The 15,959-nt window shown below is 42.5% G+C and overlaps 1 protein-coding gene across 2 annotated transcripts in view; it reads right to left on the reverse strand.

Annotated features, from left to right (window-relative positions):
• Window positions 1-8,201: 8,201 nt before the first annotated feature.
• Window positions 8,202-15,959, reverse strand: part of LOC119030735 (replication protein A 70 kDa DNA-binding subunit-like) — a 43,168-nt gene continuing 35,410 nt past the window's right edge. For both annotated transcript variants that reach the window (XM_037118558.1, XM_037118557.1), the window contains 2 exons: window positions 15,808-15,894; window positions 8,202-8,914 (listed from right to left, as the gene is read on the reverse strand). In XM_037118558.1, coding sequence (XP_036974453.1) covers window positions 8,813-8,914; window positions 15,808-15,894 — 189 coding nt within the window. In that variant the 3' untranslated portion in view covers window positions 8,202-8,812. The remainder of the gene's footprint in view (window positions 8,915-15,807; window positions 15,895-15,959) is intronic.

The raw sequence follows: 15,959 nt of genomic DNA on the forward strand, positions 1-15,959 counted from the left end.
GACTGTAGCTCAGTTACACATCCGGCATTTATACAAAGCAATAAGTGAGTTCTTGTTTTTGGCCGCCTGACAAACAGTCGCTCTCATTCCAGCTTCATTAGATCTCCAGCAGCTCCTCGGGGGAGATCTTGTGCGCTTTAGTTGCTAAACGCTCCGATATGTCCCGGCACCGGACGCTCGACCAAAACAGGCTCTGACAACCACACAGACACTCGACTGGCTGCCACCGATTGGACGAACGCCACTCGTGGCTTCTGGATTTCAAACCGGACCAGCTTTTAACTTGACAACAGTCGTTTTGTTCAGGACTCTCCAGAGGCTGAAAGTAGCCAGACCTCAACTTTATGCAAATGAGGAGCCGGCAGAATGCCACTTCATTATCAGCAGTCGCTTTTTTTTGTCTCTCGCCTCCATTATTGTTTTTATCAATGCCCATTTGTGTCCCACTAAATAAATACAACCATTCCACCAGTGTGCAAACTGCATCCTTCGAACCACCCGGTCTTTGTGGTGTTTGTGGTGTTTGAAGGCGAGTCCTTCAGAGACCTTGTTAACCACGTCAGCTGTTGTTAAATGTGACGGTTTATCCTTTAGAGCATTTCTTGGTTGCGTCACCAGATGTTTTACCCTTACATCACGATTTCTGCCGCCATCGCCTGCTAAAGTGACGATCTACGCCACGCGATGTCGCCATTTTCTCTCTCTCTCTTTCTTCTTCTTTTTCGGTCATGCAAAGACTCTTGGGATATGTGAGGCCACGAAGGATCGTAGTGGTGCATCCTCCCTCCAAAAACAGGGAAAAGAAGGAGCATTAATGGGTAACTTGCTCTACAGCTGAGCCACAGCCTCCAGCTTCACACACTGACACGACTCATTCACGAAGTGACTGTGGCCACCTGACTTTATATTTATTCTACCATGAAGTGAGATCTGAAGGAGCTGAAACTTTAACAAGCAGAGTCTATTCATGAACGTGTGATTCGATAACTCGCAGTCGTCTGTGCAGACTTAATTACAGAAGCTCGCACCTCTCATCCTCTCTCTCCACCTGGCTGTGGAGAAGCAGAGCTCTCCCAGTAGGTGTGTCTAATCCTGCCGATAAGCAAAAAACAAACAAGGAGGAGTTATCGCCGGCATCTCTCAGATCAGATTAGAGGTGATGTAGATGGAGGCTTAAGACAGTTATCTACTGACTCATCCTGGAGACACTACGGCTGCACACATTTCACACACCGGATGGGTTTGTTATTAAATATTTCTTCATATGAAAATCTCACACAAATGTCACTTTGAGGGGGGTTTATTTAAATATTGGATCTTTTTCGAGCAGGAATGAGGTTTTTACAGCAGGCAGCCAGAACAATCTGACGGGAAACAGCAGGCAAAACGTCCGATACGTATATACGGAGACACTGAGGGAGCCTGGTGGACAGGTGAGGAACAACACGGCTGCACTCTGTCAGCTCGTACCTGAGCTGCTACCTTGTCTCGTATTGTTTGCACACTGTTTGTTCCCTTTAGCTGCTTTGCCAAATTGAATTTCTCCTTCAGGGGATCAATACAGATACATCTTTATCTAATTTTGATGTGGCCGAGCACACAGTCTTATTCACGTTTACTCAGTTGTCCCCTTGAAAATGAGATCTCAGTTTCAACATCCAAAACCTTGAAGGACGAGGGAGAGCTAAAAAAAAAAAATCACAAAAGGCTCAAAGCAAACTGTTCCCTCGGTGTGTAAAAGGCGGCAGTGGAAATAAAACACACAGCCACACAGTGATTCAGTCAAAATGATAGAGGAGGAAAAAAAACATTGGACCCAAAAACCAAAGGTGAAGTGGGAGTCAGAAACAAAATGTGGAGACGCTGGGCAGAGGAACGAAATCTCAAACACTCAACTCAGAAAACAGAGCGAGCCGACTGAAGACACACATGAGCTGCAGCCCTCTGACGTCTGAAGTCTCCCAGCTGATGGAGAACATCACAGGTGAACCCAGCAGCTCCTGATTACCTGAGACCTGCATCTGAACAAACCCCCGTTCACACCAGGACCTCTGAGAGTCTCTGAAACATGTTAAAACAAACAACTAAAGATAGGTAGATGTGTTTCAGATAATGATACAATTATTCTAGCTTTTTGTTCATGGAAAAAAAAAAAAAAACAATCCTGGAGGGGATCTTTAATATTTAACAATCAATTAAAGATTTTGCCATTTAGATTTCTACTTTCTATGCATAAAAAAAGATGTTTTTACTTACTCTGCTTAAGAAAAACAAGGAAAAAGAAAAAAGGGAATCGCAGAGTAAGTAGATAAACTCTGACACACTTCTGACAGATCGTGGGCTGCTGATGACTTGATAGAGACGAGCTGAATCTCTCCGGCCGGATTCACGGACGTCTGACACACTGAACTCTCTCTGACATCCATCCGTCACACTCTGACTTCTCGGCCTGGTTCTGTTCTCCAAACTATAATCAAACTGTTTGATACGTGGGAGGAGGGTTGTCCTTCAACCGGTGCATTAATGTTTTATCTACGCTAATTTAATAAAAGATGCCACATATTCACTGAAGGCGATCCTGCACCTCCCACACAAGGACACGAGTTTCCTCTTGAGAGAAGCTTTTGTTGTGGATCTGTATCGCACACTGAGCTCTGTGACGCAGAGACCGATCCTCTGGAAAAAGAAATCTGGGGGGAGATGAAAAGCTTATTTGATTGATGGTGACTGACGTGAGCCCACTTCCACATCCCCATAATATATTTCTCATAATCACACCCTTTCCAGCCGCACTTCATTGCGCCTCATGCCTCCAGCGCTGAAATATCCAAAAGTTGGCTGCTACAGCGTGAGCGCAGCACTCTGCACCACTGGTTCTTCAGAACTGAGCCCAGAGACACCAATTTGTCCGTCGACAGCAGCCACAGCAGACCCGAATATAATACAGAGCTCTGAGTGTTGCCTCTTATTCACACACATTCCTCTCAATCTGTTTCTCTTAAGTTTACGACTCTCCTCCTCCTCCTCTCTTCACCACCATCATAAAGTGCGAGATGTTCTCATCCATCTCTGAGGGGCGATGAAAGGCATTCTGGGAAATCATGAAGGAAGTAGTGTCCGGATTCAATTCCATAATATTCTTCTTTTTTTTTTTCCTTTTTTTTTTTCAAAGCCTGCCAGCTTCAATATGCTGCTTGATTTAGGCAATTAGATGAATATAACAAAAATGTCCTAACTGCACCCAGCAGCCAGAATAAATGTTGGAAATGTAGAGATAATAAACAGAATAATAAACTTTATGTTTGACGTGTTGCAACATTATTTAATTTGTTTATGTTCGCTGTTAATGGTACAATATTTAAGGATTTCAGTCTATGTGGGCCATTGCAGAAATATCTTCTGAAGTTAGCATGCTAACCAGCTAGCCCCGGCTAATACAGGTCCAAAGCTTCTGTGCTAGCAGCAACATAAACACCAATACTCCTGTTCCGCACTGCTAGCTGCACGACCAGGTGAGCTAATTAGCTAATGACAGCTACAGTTTGATGCAGTCAGCAGTTACTCTCGTTGTATACTGGTCCCTGTTTATCTTTAAGAAAACACTACGGGTCAGAAAAGGTTTTGTTTGGACTGACCTGGTTCTGTCGCCACAAACATGGCTGCAACTTGTCCTCACATCTCGTTCAGAATGTTGTTTTCTTTGGCTACAAACTGCGTCTTAATTGGCCGAATCAGGGGGTGGCGTATCACCAGAGTAACTACCAGCTGCTGCAAACTGTTGCTGCCATCAGCTGGTTAGCCAAGTTAGCCGTGCAACTAGCAAATATGGATTCGGAGGAGTGGAGTATTGGTGTTTACGTCGCTAGCACAGGCCGGGGCTAGCTGGTTAGCATGCCAACATCAATATCTCTGGAATAAATATACATAAGAACACAACTGTTACTTCTTATTATCTTCTTGATCATTTTAAGTTTTTTCATTTATTGAAACGCTAGTTATCTCAGTTGCTGTTGCCAGTCTTAGCTTCCATAATATTCTGGCTAAATACCAGCGGGTGTAGCAAGAAGACGAAACTGTGTAGTCCCAAATTAATTTGTTGTGACCGCATAATTCTTCCACCAACAAAATGTCACAGAAAATCACGCACATCCCTGTGTTTAAAGAATAATAAATCAAAATCAACATGAAAAAAGAGGTGTGGTAAATATTCAGTGTGTTAAAGCTCCATGCATTTGATGGTGCCAGTGTTAGCGTTCCTGGGAGTGTTCTTTAATCTAATCATCCACTTATTAGGTATGCATGTCAAATAAACATGCCGGTGTCAATTGAATCTGCCAGTTATACTTATATACCTACTTAGATAGGCCCGCCTAAAACGTTGTGTCGTAACTGCGTCCAATAATTTCATCATTTAAGTCACGATCCATCACGTTTGTTTCACAGTGGCAGTTTGAAATCCCTCCATCTCTGAAGAGTTATCATGCGTAAGTGCGGGCGCATGGCGTGACCGGTGCACGCCGGCCTTGGTGCCGGCACGGCCGCTGGCTCTGCAAGTGGAGCAGACAAAAAACATACATAAAACTCCCGCAGGCCAAATGTGTTTATGTTGGAGAAAGAGGAGCGAGGGAGGGAGAGAGAAAGAAAGAGAGAGAGGGTAATAGGGAAGGTTTATTTAACTGGTGGTGGGTAGGAAAGAGAAACAAAGATGGGAGAAGATGAGAGGCAGCGAGGAGAGGAGAGAGAAATCGATGAGGAGCTCGGAGAGAAATGATGATGACGCTGGTGGAAGCAGGATGAAAAACAACAGATATAGTAGGTGGACGGGAGAAAGACAGATGAGGAGAATAATGGAGTGAGTAGGGCGTGGAAGAGGGGGGGTTCTGGGTAATTTATGTAAAGAGAGGAAAGGAGGCGAGAGGAGAGAGGAAATAATGGGCCTCCTACAAGAGAGGAAAGTTGTGAGAGAGAGGAAAGTTAGTTCACCTGTAGCTCTCTGAACACGCAACCCGTCGCCTCTGGAGCCATTTTTAACAGGGACGACTGAGATCATGCATACATTCATACGCTCAGGAAAACACAGCCTATAAATACGCTTGTGAGAGCGAAGTGTCCTTGATAACAGTGTGAAATCCTTGAGCAGAAACAGGCCGTCAAGCTGTCGATCAAATCGCTCTGTGAAACCGGCGGGGAGGGATGACGCGCTGCCGTCCTCGCAGAGTTTCGGAGGAGGGAAAAACAATTTCTTCTTCCTGCCGATGGATGAATGTTGAGGATTAAACAGGATCTTTTGATTGACAGTCGACGGGATGTGGCGTTCTGACCGGATTCAGTTTTGAATCTGACCCCCCGGAGCATTTTTTATGTTCACGTATTTGTTTGAGTGTTTTCGGATGCATCAACAGAACATAAAGAGACGATGAGACGGGCACGTTGGATCTGGATATTTGAAGTTCAGACAGGAAAGACTTAAAAACAATCTGAACTTTATGACTCATCTGATTGTGTTGTTTCTTCCTCAGCCTTTGGATTCTCACACAGTTCACTCAGGACGTGTTCAGATGTTCTGATACCTTTATAGAACTTATTTTCCATTCTTATTTCAACACTTTGTTGATGCACATCAATGTTTTGTCCTTTTTTTTATAGCAGCTTTAATCCATATTTTTTTTTTTATTACTAATGTAAAAACAATGTGAAAAAGTCGAAGGAGTCTCTCAACTCAACAGAACTTACTCAACACATCGTTAGCCTGCATTCCTAAATCCTATTTTCTCAAACTGTAGAGCTCCAGGTTGGATTTTGAACACATTTAGCAGTTTAACAGACTAGCTGAAGGGTTTGGTGGAGACCAAAATGGAGCAAAAAGAGAATGAAGGATTGTTTTCTTATGAAGAGAAGTGTTAATGATCTATATTCCAGCAGTAATCACTGTCGAGTGTGTGGTCGGGCACTCGTGTCTCTCCTCCTCCTCCTACTCATGCAGTCAGAGAGAAAGGAAAAGTTCTGGTATCTCTGCTCTCTTCATCCAATCAGGACCCAGAACTCCATAAAGAGTTGGAATAAAAAGGAAAGGAGCACAGGCTGTTAGCTCCGCTGTTCAAGCAGGTTAATTATGTTAGCAAAAACATATCATACAGGAGAAATTATAATGCAGTGATTTTGTCGTGTTTGTGTTATACTGCACTCACACAGAACTTAAAAAGAAAGTGATCAGTCGGCTGACGTGATGTTGGAGGACGGACACCGACACTAACGGGCTGGTCGAGCTTTCTAGGAACGTCGGTCTCTTGCAGAGTCTCTCACAGAGACGCCAGCGTGCTTCCAGATAAGACTGCGGTCAGATAGACTGTGATCAGAGCTGCGACCTCCACGATAACCGCTGCTCATTTCCATTCGCCGTCCTTGTAGCTTCGCTCTCGTCCTGCAGATAGAGACGAGCTGCACATCCACCAGACTGAAGGTCCCACTCTCCCAGAGAGAAGATACGACAAACTTAGCAGCCGTTCGGTTCACCACTGCTCAACACGTCACAGATAAAGTTCTCCGAGGATAATACAGAAAAATGTATTTCTCTTAATCTTTTCACTACGTCCTCGTCCGTCCCATAATGCCTCGGGGCTGCAGACTGACATGTCTCCATCTTAAGTCTCAATCACTAGCAAGGCTTTAAGTTGGAAATAACTTCCTGATCTCACACGCTCCTTTTATACATCGAACCAGAACACAGCTACACTCGCTGCACCGGCTCATCCCGGCGAATTAAAAAAAATAAATGTCCTGATTTGATTTTTTTTTTGACCTGGCGAGGTTTCAGAGTGAAGCGGAGCTCAAAAGAAGGTGTCATGTGAAGCGTTAGCGGGTTGAACGGCGTGGGAACATTTCCATTTCATCGGTGAAACATAAATCAAAAGTAACCTTTAATAATTCACTTAACTCCTTTTAAAATGTTCACTTTGTGTTCAGAACGCAGCCTGTGTCAGCACGTTTAATGCATTAAGTGGGATCGTCTCGTCGCTGCAGCGGGATGATTATCGGCGGCGGCCTCAGACCGCTCTGAACAAAAGTAAAACGGAGAGACAAGAGATGAGGGAAAAAGTTAGGGGGAAAGGTGACACCGGGATGAAAAGATCAGCGTGTGTTTTAATCTCCCAAACCTCCACACGCAGCAGGAGGGAGATGGAGCTGATGGAGCTGATGGAGCTGGTGGTGCTGATGGTGCTGATGGTGCTGATGGTGCTGATGGTGCTGATGGTGCTGATGGTGCTGATGGTGCTGATGGTGCTGATGGTGCTGATGGTGCTGATGGTGCTGGTGGTGCTGATGGTGCTGATGGAGCTGGTGGTGCTGATGGAGCTGATGGTGCTGATGGAGCTGGTGGTGCTGATGGTGCTGATGGTGCTGATGGAGCTGATGGTGCTGATGGTGCTGATGGAGCTGATGGTGCTGTGACTGAGGGGAGCAGGCGACTCGCTGCCATCATAAATCAGTGTCGTGCCCTTGAGCCACACCTTTAGTAGCGAGGCAGGCCGCTGAAGCACCGTCCTCACATTCCAGTGCCTGGATGTAAACTCACAGTGAACATCAAGTGGTTTAAAATGTTGATACACACACTTAATTTGAAAGCCATTTTCCAGTCCAGTGTAAAACACTGCACGGAGCATCTAAGAGCAGTAAAACGCTCGATTTAACAGTGAGATATCTGTAATTCTCAAGACTTTAAAGGACCTTTTGGAGGAACAAACACCAGGAGGGACTAGAATCATTTAACATTAGATCACATGTTTTTTCAGTATTTCTACATATATAATCACTTTAACATGATGGATCAGGATAAGCTTTTAGGTTTTTTTGCTAAAAATCAATTGTCAAACATGAGATGATGAGCTCAAAGTACTGAGTCGTAACCTATTTTTTTGTAGCTAAATAATTAGTAGAGCAATATAATCACTTTGAGTAACATGTCCAAGGTTTTATCTTACTGTTTTCAGGTGTGTATCATCTCCTCACAGTCCACAATCAGCTAGCTAACGTTAGCTAGCAAACGTTTCAAGTTAAAACCTAAACAAAACAAACATTTTCAACCCAACACACACTTTAAAGCTAACTAGCTATCGTTAGTAATGCTAATTACTGTTAGTAACATTAGCTTGTGCACAAACCTGCAGATACGCAGTTAAAACAGCCGCGATAAAAACAAACAGTTTTCATCTTGACGTCCTTTTAATCACCTGGAGTGACTTTTTTTTTTTTTTTTTTTTGGAAGCAAACATTTACATTATGTTATAAAACTTAAGCAAAGAACAGAAGACAGAGAGAGGAGAGTTAAAACAGCACTCAGCTTTCTGGCCACACATTTTCTAAAACCAAACAATGAAGATTAAAACAATTATCTACGTCTTGAACTAACAATGAGCATCACCAACACAGATCTTAAACCAAAGCGATGAGTCACCGGCATTAACAACAGACAACTCTGTGATTCTCATTCAGGAAATAAATTAAAAAAAAAGATGGAGACGCTCTAACACGGTTATATGTAATGAAACTGTCAAACCTCTTTGTAAAAATGTCATTACATTAAAAGGTTAAAGCCATTTTCTCTGTTTCACAACAAGCCTGGTGAAGGAAGTGAGCTAACTAAATATCAGTCTTTTGTTTGGCTGCCATTTGATCAGATGAATCACCGGCCGCCCTTCTGCTGCCTCAGTCAGATATGCTGTTATCTCACTGCTGGAGAAAGCCGGACACCAGTCACAGACCAGCGGAAGATGTTTTTTAATCACCAGGCGGTCGATCGTGACCGGGACAGAGTTCATCTGGCCAATTTTCGGATGTTGCTGAGGAGTCTCCTGCTGTAGTCCCTGTGGTCCACCGGCTGGACCTCCATCACGGTTACCTTCACTCGACTCTCATCCTGAGGAGGGGAGAGAAATCTTGAGTTAAGTGCAGCAATATCTGAGTAAAGAGACGTTTTATAACCTCCGTGATCAGAATCGTTCAAGAAAATCCTCATGTGAAAAGGCTTAAGTAGTTACCACCAGCACTTTCTTACTTTAACTTGGTATGAGACTTGACTGACACTCGAATTTCAAGATTTCTGTTGAAATGCGCATAAATCCTGTCAGCTTAGCACCAAAGCAAACACACAAGCAGCAGCTTTCATGGAGAAATCAAGAATATGTTGTTGATAATCAGAGGAGAATAGTGGTAAACAGGGTCTGACACCCAGAAATCAAGCACGACATCCAAAATCATCCATCACCAGAAACTCGGATGTGACTTTTTAGCTACTTTAAACTGTGCTTGGCTTTGAATCGATTTGTAAAAAAAACAACTGGAGGACTAATTCAGAGCCATAAAACCAGAAGTCTGTCGTCTGAAGGTGGAAGCAGCAGTTCTGCAGTACTGAACTTGTCTCTGATCGGTGCTCTCAATCTCTTTTAAACTACCAGCACACCTTTCAAGATATTGTCTGCTGAGAGGAGAGAACAAGGTCGGACCGCGCTGCCAGGTAAGTCCTCGTCTTTTCTTTCATTCACACCGGAGAGAAGAAGAAGAAGAAGAAAGCCGTGTTGCACAGATACGATCAGATTTGAAATACCACACTGAAAACACATCAATGAACTGTATATCAATCAATCTCCCATTTCTACAGATTTCACAGTGCAGTCTAATTTCAGTTCTTTGTGTTTATCTCGAACTCTCTTTGAGCTTCTTTTACAGTGGAAAATCTTCCAGTCGATCGCTCCGTCTTCACTACGTTGATTAAATGTGATTTGTGGGTGAAATATGGGATTTTCGACCTTTTCTAACAGCAAGATGTTAAATCTGTGTTTGTTTGCTTCAATAAACAGGATAAACTAACATCTGTGTTTTACTTGGGACTCATTCGTGTTGGAATTTAATAGATGATACAGATTTTCTTCAACGTGTGATTGAATAAAGCGGTGGTTTCTCATGAAGTCATGAAGCCGAAATCTCATTTCTATTATAATCACGCTCTCTACATAAGAAGGTTTAATCCAGAGACTATTCATTTATCAATTAGCAATTCAGCAGGCGTAACCAGCATCAAGGATTTAACATTTGCCCATTATCTCATTTGATTCAACGTCTCTATTAGTATTTTCAATTTGCATCTACCTGAGGATAGCAGGCAAATTAAACAATACGGGGGGCCGCGGAGACAAAGGCGCCACTTCACAAAAGGTGACAACTTATTTAGAAAATAACGTTCTTTCAAAGGACCGGGGGAACCGCGAGAAACAAGGCTTATTAATTGAATGTGCGTTCACTAATATTCCAATCACATCGGGGGAAAAACAATTACTCAGTGGCCGAACACTCACCCCGATTCTCTAACCCAATTTAAGACGGTGGGGTTCTTCCCCCGAGGAATCAAACACACACACTCACACCCCGAACACACACACACCAAACACACACACACCAAACACACACACACCTCGTACTGGTGTCACAACCCAAAGAGAATTAATGAGTCGCTGTACAGTACTGAACAACAAAATTACATTAAGCCGAGGATCCCTGCTGAGATATTTGCATAATGAATGTGTAATACACAGATGGGCTACATGTGAAGGAGAATTACATTAAATATACAAACATACCTTCAGCCTCCAGACGTGACAGTGTCGTTTCTCTACGGTAAACTATCGCTGACTGCTGGTCTGATACATCTCAACAACTGTTCAGTGGATTGGCACAGAAATGTTCTGGTAAACGTCTGCTCGTTAGCAGCGTCATTTTTCCTCTTTCAAAAAGGTTTAGAGGGAAGTTCTGATCAGAACTGAGGACCAGAAAAAAAAGACCGTCGTTCCCCTTGAGGCTCATTTGTTGGATGATATCAGGTTGTGTAAATAAAAGTGACTTGACCTCTAATTGTGAGCATTTTTAACTTTTATTCTAGTCTTTATTTACTCTATAAATCTCACTGACTTTTATTGGTCTTAACATTTGCAAAACTGTATTTGTCTACTTTTGTTTTTGCTTCTTTGTTTTTGGTCCATGCTGTTTTATTTGTGAAGCATTCTGGGCTTCATGTCTGCATAGAAAGATGCTAGTTGAGTTGAGTTGAGTTGAGTTAGCATGTCGGCGTTGACCTGTGAAGCTCTAACATGGCCGTAGACTCTGGTGCCCACAAAACTCCATGTGTGGATGTACGTCAACACGATTCAGGAATTAGCAGAAACGAACTAGTTAGCTGTGTGCTAACTAGCTTTCAAAACAGGTGGTAACACAAGATGCTGCGATTATTTTGATAAATATTCCGAAATGATTCACGATTGATTTTTATTTCCACTCAAAGAAATACTTGCTGGAGAACGAGCACTGTGGCAAGGAAACCTCTGCAGCACGATTTCAATCTCCATTTATCTGATCAAACCTCAAAGTTAGCGCCATTGTTAAATGTGACATCGCAAAAGGAAGAAACAGCCCTCATTACAACATGACAGTCGTCATTTCTTAACAATACTACAAGCTACACTTCTGTCGAGTTAAATTAACATCCCTGTCTCAATAAAGACACAATGAACTCCATCACAAGTAAACTGTATTGTTAACTGTTAATTTGTTCACCCACGCTGTCGTTCTCAGATCCAAGTCAGAAAAGTCAAAGAAATAATTAGGACGTTCTCCGTCAGACGATTAAGAATCTTCTCACGATTTTCCGCGTGCTCGGTGACGCTGACGTGACCCGACTGTGATGCTGACGATGTGAAGCGAGTGTGTCTGTTCACATACGTCAGGAAAAAACAGCTCCCGTCTGACGTCAGCGTATCTACCGAGGCTAAATGTATTCAAAGCTGTGCACACATCTATTTATACATCCACATACATTACTAAAACACTATCACATCCCAGACTTACACAACCAGCCTGGGATAGATTCACTCTGTACTGTATATTACATTATCTAGATAATTCACACTCACTGGTCGGGAATCAGACACACTTTCCCAAATTTCTACCTTCATCCATTACTTTGGATTGTCTCTTAAACAAATGTTGAACATTTTATCTGTGCTCAGTAAATTCAATCCCTGGGGTCCAAATCTGATCTTCAGCATCATTTAAATTCCATTAACTCCACCTGAGACGGAGCGAGGTGAGGTGGGCCGCCGCCGCTGCTGCTGCTGCACTGAAACCTGCAGCACGAGTGTCTGATTACACACTCGCTCTCCTGCCTCAGTGGGGCTCCACCTTAATGAAACATCACAGTTAAGAGAACATTTATTTTAAATACAATACAGTGATTTTGGAAGCTGGTTTGAAGATCAGCTGAGACTGAGCTGCTTCAGGGTGAAAGCCACGAGCAGTATCAAAATCTATCGAAGCGGAAAATGTGACATTTCTATTTGTCTGACAGCATTTCTGGTAATTGGTGGTCACTGCTGTGGAGACTTTACATTCCAACATCTAATTAATTAACTCATTCTTTCTGAATAGAAGCCATTCTGTGTTGACAAAGATTACAAAACAACTCCATCATAAGTAAAAAAAAAAAAAAAGAACTACCTCTGGACACACACAGACTTCAGCATCGATAAGTGGCCAGTGTGTTTCAATAGAGACAACTGGATCAAACACGGTCGCAGTGTTTCTCCCCACCACATCTTTCTGAATGCCTGAGTTGCAAAGTTAACCTCTGACATCGAGTCTCGATCACACAGGGTTCAGCCAGGTGACCAGAGGCGAGGAAAGTTGGCCATGAACTTGGACTTCTCCCTCTAACTCCCCATTTTCATCTTATTCTGTTTGTCTTATTTTGTGTGTAACCACACAGAGCAACATTTTGAAAGTCTTCCATCTCAAAACATCACATCTCGCTCGTCTTTACAACAGTCTGCTTTTCACACCATGTTCTCATGTGGCAATTAAGTCTTGAATAATGATATTAATAATTAAGGTACATTTATATGAAAATGTTAATTACTCCAACTTTTAACAAATCTTTCTACACTTCAGAAAGTCACGTTACAAAAAAAAATCCAGCTGTGCAACAGTTGTGGTTTAATATCTACGAGTTGATAGAAGAGAAAACTTTGTGCTTGTTGGTTTTAAAGATCTGTAGTTTGTTTTCTCTTCTCAGCTCTGAGACAAAAACAAATGTGTGCTGATATGGAGGAGAAGTTCAAACAGCAACTTCAAAATATGAGCCAAGTCGTTCTTTCTTTCTGCTCGTTCCTGTTAGGAAAAAAAAAAGGCAAACATTTTGTCTCTTCATTAATCTTGTTAAGCTCTGATATTTCATTACATTGTTCTATTTTTATGAAAAACACCTGAGATAGATGCCTGATCTTTTTTGTCTAACAAGTCTGAGGCGGAGGTAGAAAAGGAGCGCCGAACAACTGAATCACAGACTCTCTCTCTCTCCGTTCTCTCCTCGTCTTTGTTGAATCACAGGCTTTGAAACAAAAAACAGTCAACTTTGACGAAACACCCGCTGAAAATAAATTCCGAACACACTGAGACGCCTTGTGTGGAGAGTGAATCTGCTCAGAGATCATTATCTCTTTCTTGGGAAATACTGAAATGATCAGTGCGACAGTTCTCCTGTTGGAGCTTCAGATCAAATCTCCCACCGTCCTACAAAACACGACAAAAATGTGACAAACTGAATGAACGAATTAAGAAGAGAAGATAGTGTCGCGATTCTGTGACTCGACTGTCAGAAATGTCAGCGACACCTGTCCCGTATGTTCAGTCTCCACGCTGATGAGGGATCATGGGTGAGTTTTCTTCCTAATTAATTCATAGTTGTAAGTGATTTAAAATTATTACTGTTCAATTAATTAACAGAGTAGATATCTGCACAGTTACAGCTGAACATTTGTCCGGTGTCTAACTCTTAATATTGTCGGTCTCGCTCTCTTTGGCTCAAATAACAGGCTCATTGTGCCTTGTTACTGTTTGTTTTGGATGAACCTCATGACTCTATCTGTGATCTAAATGTTGGTAAAGCTGTAAAAATCTAAATCATCATCACGCTGTTTGTGTCTGACGCTCTTCTGCATTTTGTGTTGCTGCAGTGAAGATTACAGCCTCCAGCATTCTGCTAGTGATGGTTTAAAATTAGACTTCAGCGACAGAAAACTATACGTTTGTGTGGAAAAAGAGTGAATAACAATACTTTCTCTACACTCTTCTGTAATCCCTCAAAAAAAAAAAGGGGGCTTTAAATTATTTTCCGGTCTCTGAAGAACGGCTTTTGAACTCTGTATTCCTCGTAGGTTTTCTTGAGGTCAGGACACGGACCGCTCAGCGCTCATCCTACATCTCAATCATTCCACTCAGACTCTTGGTATGTGCCCCAAGTAGCAAATTAGCCTCTGAAAAATTAAGCTAATTAGGCTTAGACAGACAATAGCGAAATGCTAATTAGTGCCTAATTAAAAGAAATGAATCCACAGCTGTATTTGTTGTGTGTTATCCAAAGTGCACTGGCTACATAACAACTCCCTCGTCACCGGGATACTAACTGAAATGATTTTGGATTCAGGTTGTGTGACTGACGCTGTGTTGTGGTTATTATACGTCTTGTTTTGTGGCTTCACATACTTTGAATAGCAGTTTATTGAGAGATGATAACTGACGGACACATTCACAGACGGCATGTAGCTCATTATACTAAACAAGGCAGCGTATCAGCCTTTCATACCAGGAGCTGACACAGACAGTGAACGCTCACTTTGTACTTTTTTTATGCTATTTATTATCTGGAAAGAATCGGCCTGCCTGATGACGTCTGAGGGTCTAGATGGGTCGTCCCACTACAGATCCCTGTCCCTTCTGACTCTGTTCTGAGGGGCGAGGTGGCGCTCTTATAAACGAGGGGAAGAGATAAAAAACTGAAAGTGGGATTGAGCCTAAAACGGCACTTTTCAGACCGACAATTCTCTCCGTCTCAGCAACATACTCTTCGTGGATGAGTCACATTATAATACGTAATATCTGGAACGAACTTATAAAGAAAAAAAAACAGGTGGCAAAATAAGGTGCCAACACTAATTTGTACTAGTTCGAGAGTTTCTTTTTGACAGGGACAAAAAATTAGAGCATCAGTAATGTGTGAGTTTTTAACAAAATGCCTAATTAGGATGGCCCACTTAGGCGAGAGGAAGCAAACACCATTTCATACCACTGGCATCGTTTGTTATAGTCCATCTCCGCTGTAAACTCTGCCATCGCTTCACGCTGCAACCGGCGTTCTTTATTAAGGACGGACTGACGATGCGCTCCGTGGATCCGACACAAACGGAACCCTTAAATGCTGCAATTTCCAATTACAATTTCAGACTGAACTGTGGCCATTGTGATATGAAAGACACTTCTTTCACGAACTGACGCAGACACACTAGCACAGCTTACGTCTATTCACTGTGGCTGGTTTCCCGCTTTTCTGTCAGATTGTGAAATTGACCCTAAATGAGACCGTTTACTGTTTTTACAACAATGCCACTTGTTTGCAACACTGGTTATTTTTTTGAAAGGGCCATTTTTCCCGGCACCATTATTATAGTTTGGGAGGAATAAAATTGCCTGCTGGTGTATTTGTTCAGAACAGAGATAAGACAGCTTATAACAGACATGCAGCAGCCAATCAGGGTCGAGTATTCCTGCGAGGCTGAGATCGCTGAAAGAAATAATATCTCACGGCTTGCAGGACAATGATGAGCGCTATTGTATATCATTATCCTCTGCCTTTTTTTTTTTTATTCCTGGGAAACTAAATTGCATCGCATTGTGTCAAATTCCATTGTGCTCCCGGTTAGAGCTACTTACATTGTACGTCTCCAGTTTGACTCTGTTTTTAAAGATGTGAGTGGTGAAGTTGGCTTTCTGGAAGACTTGATCAAATGCAGCCTCGTCCTCGGGGGAACACACACAAAAGAAGAAATATATTAAATGGTTTACAGGAAGATGTCTGTCACAGG

This window comes from Acanthopagrus latus, chromosome 13, assembly GCF_904848185.1.
Source record: "Acanthopagrus latus isolate v.2019 chromosome 13, fAcaLat1.1, whole genome shotgun sequence".
Lineage (NCBI taxonomy): Eukaryota > Metazoa > Chordata > Actinopteri > Spariformes > Sparidae > Acanthopagrus > Acanthopagrus latus.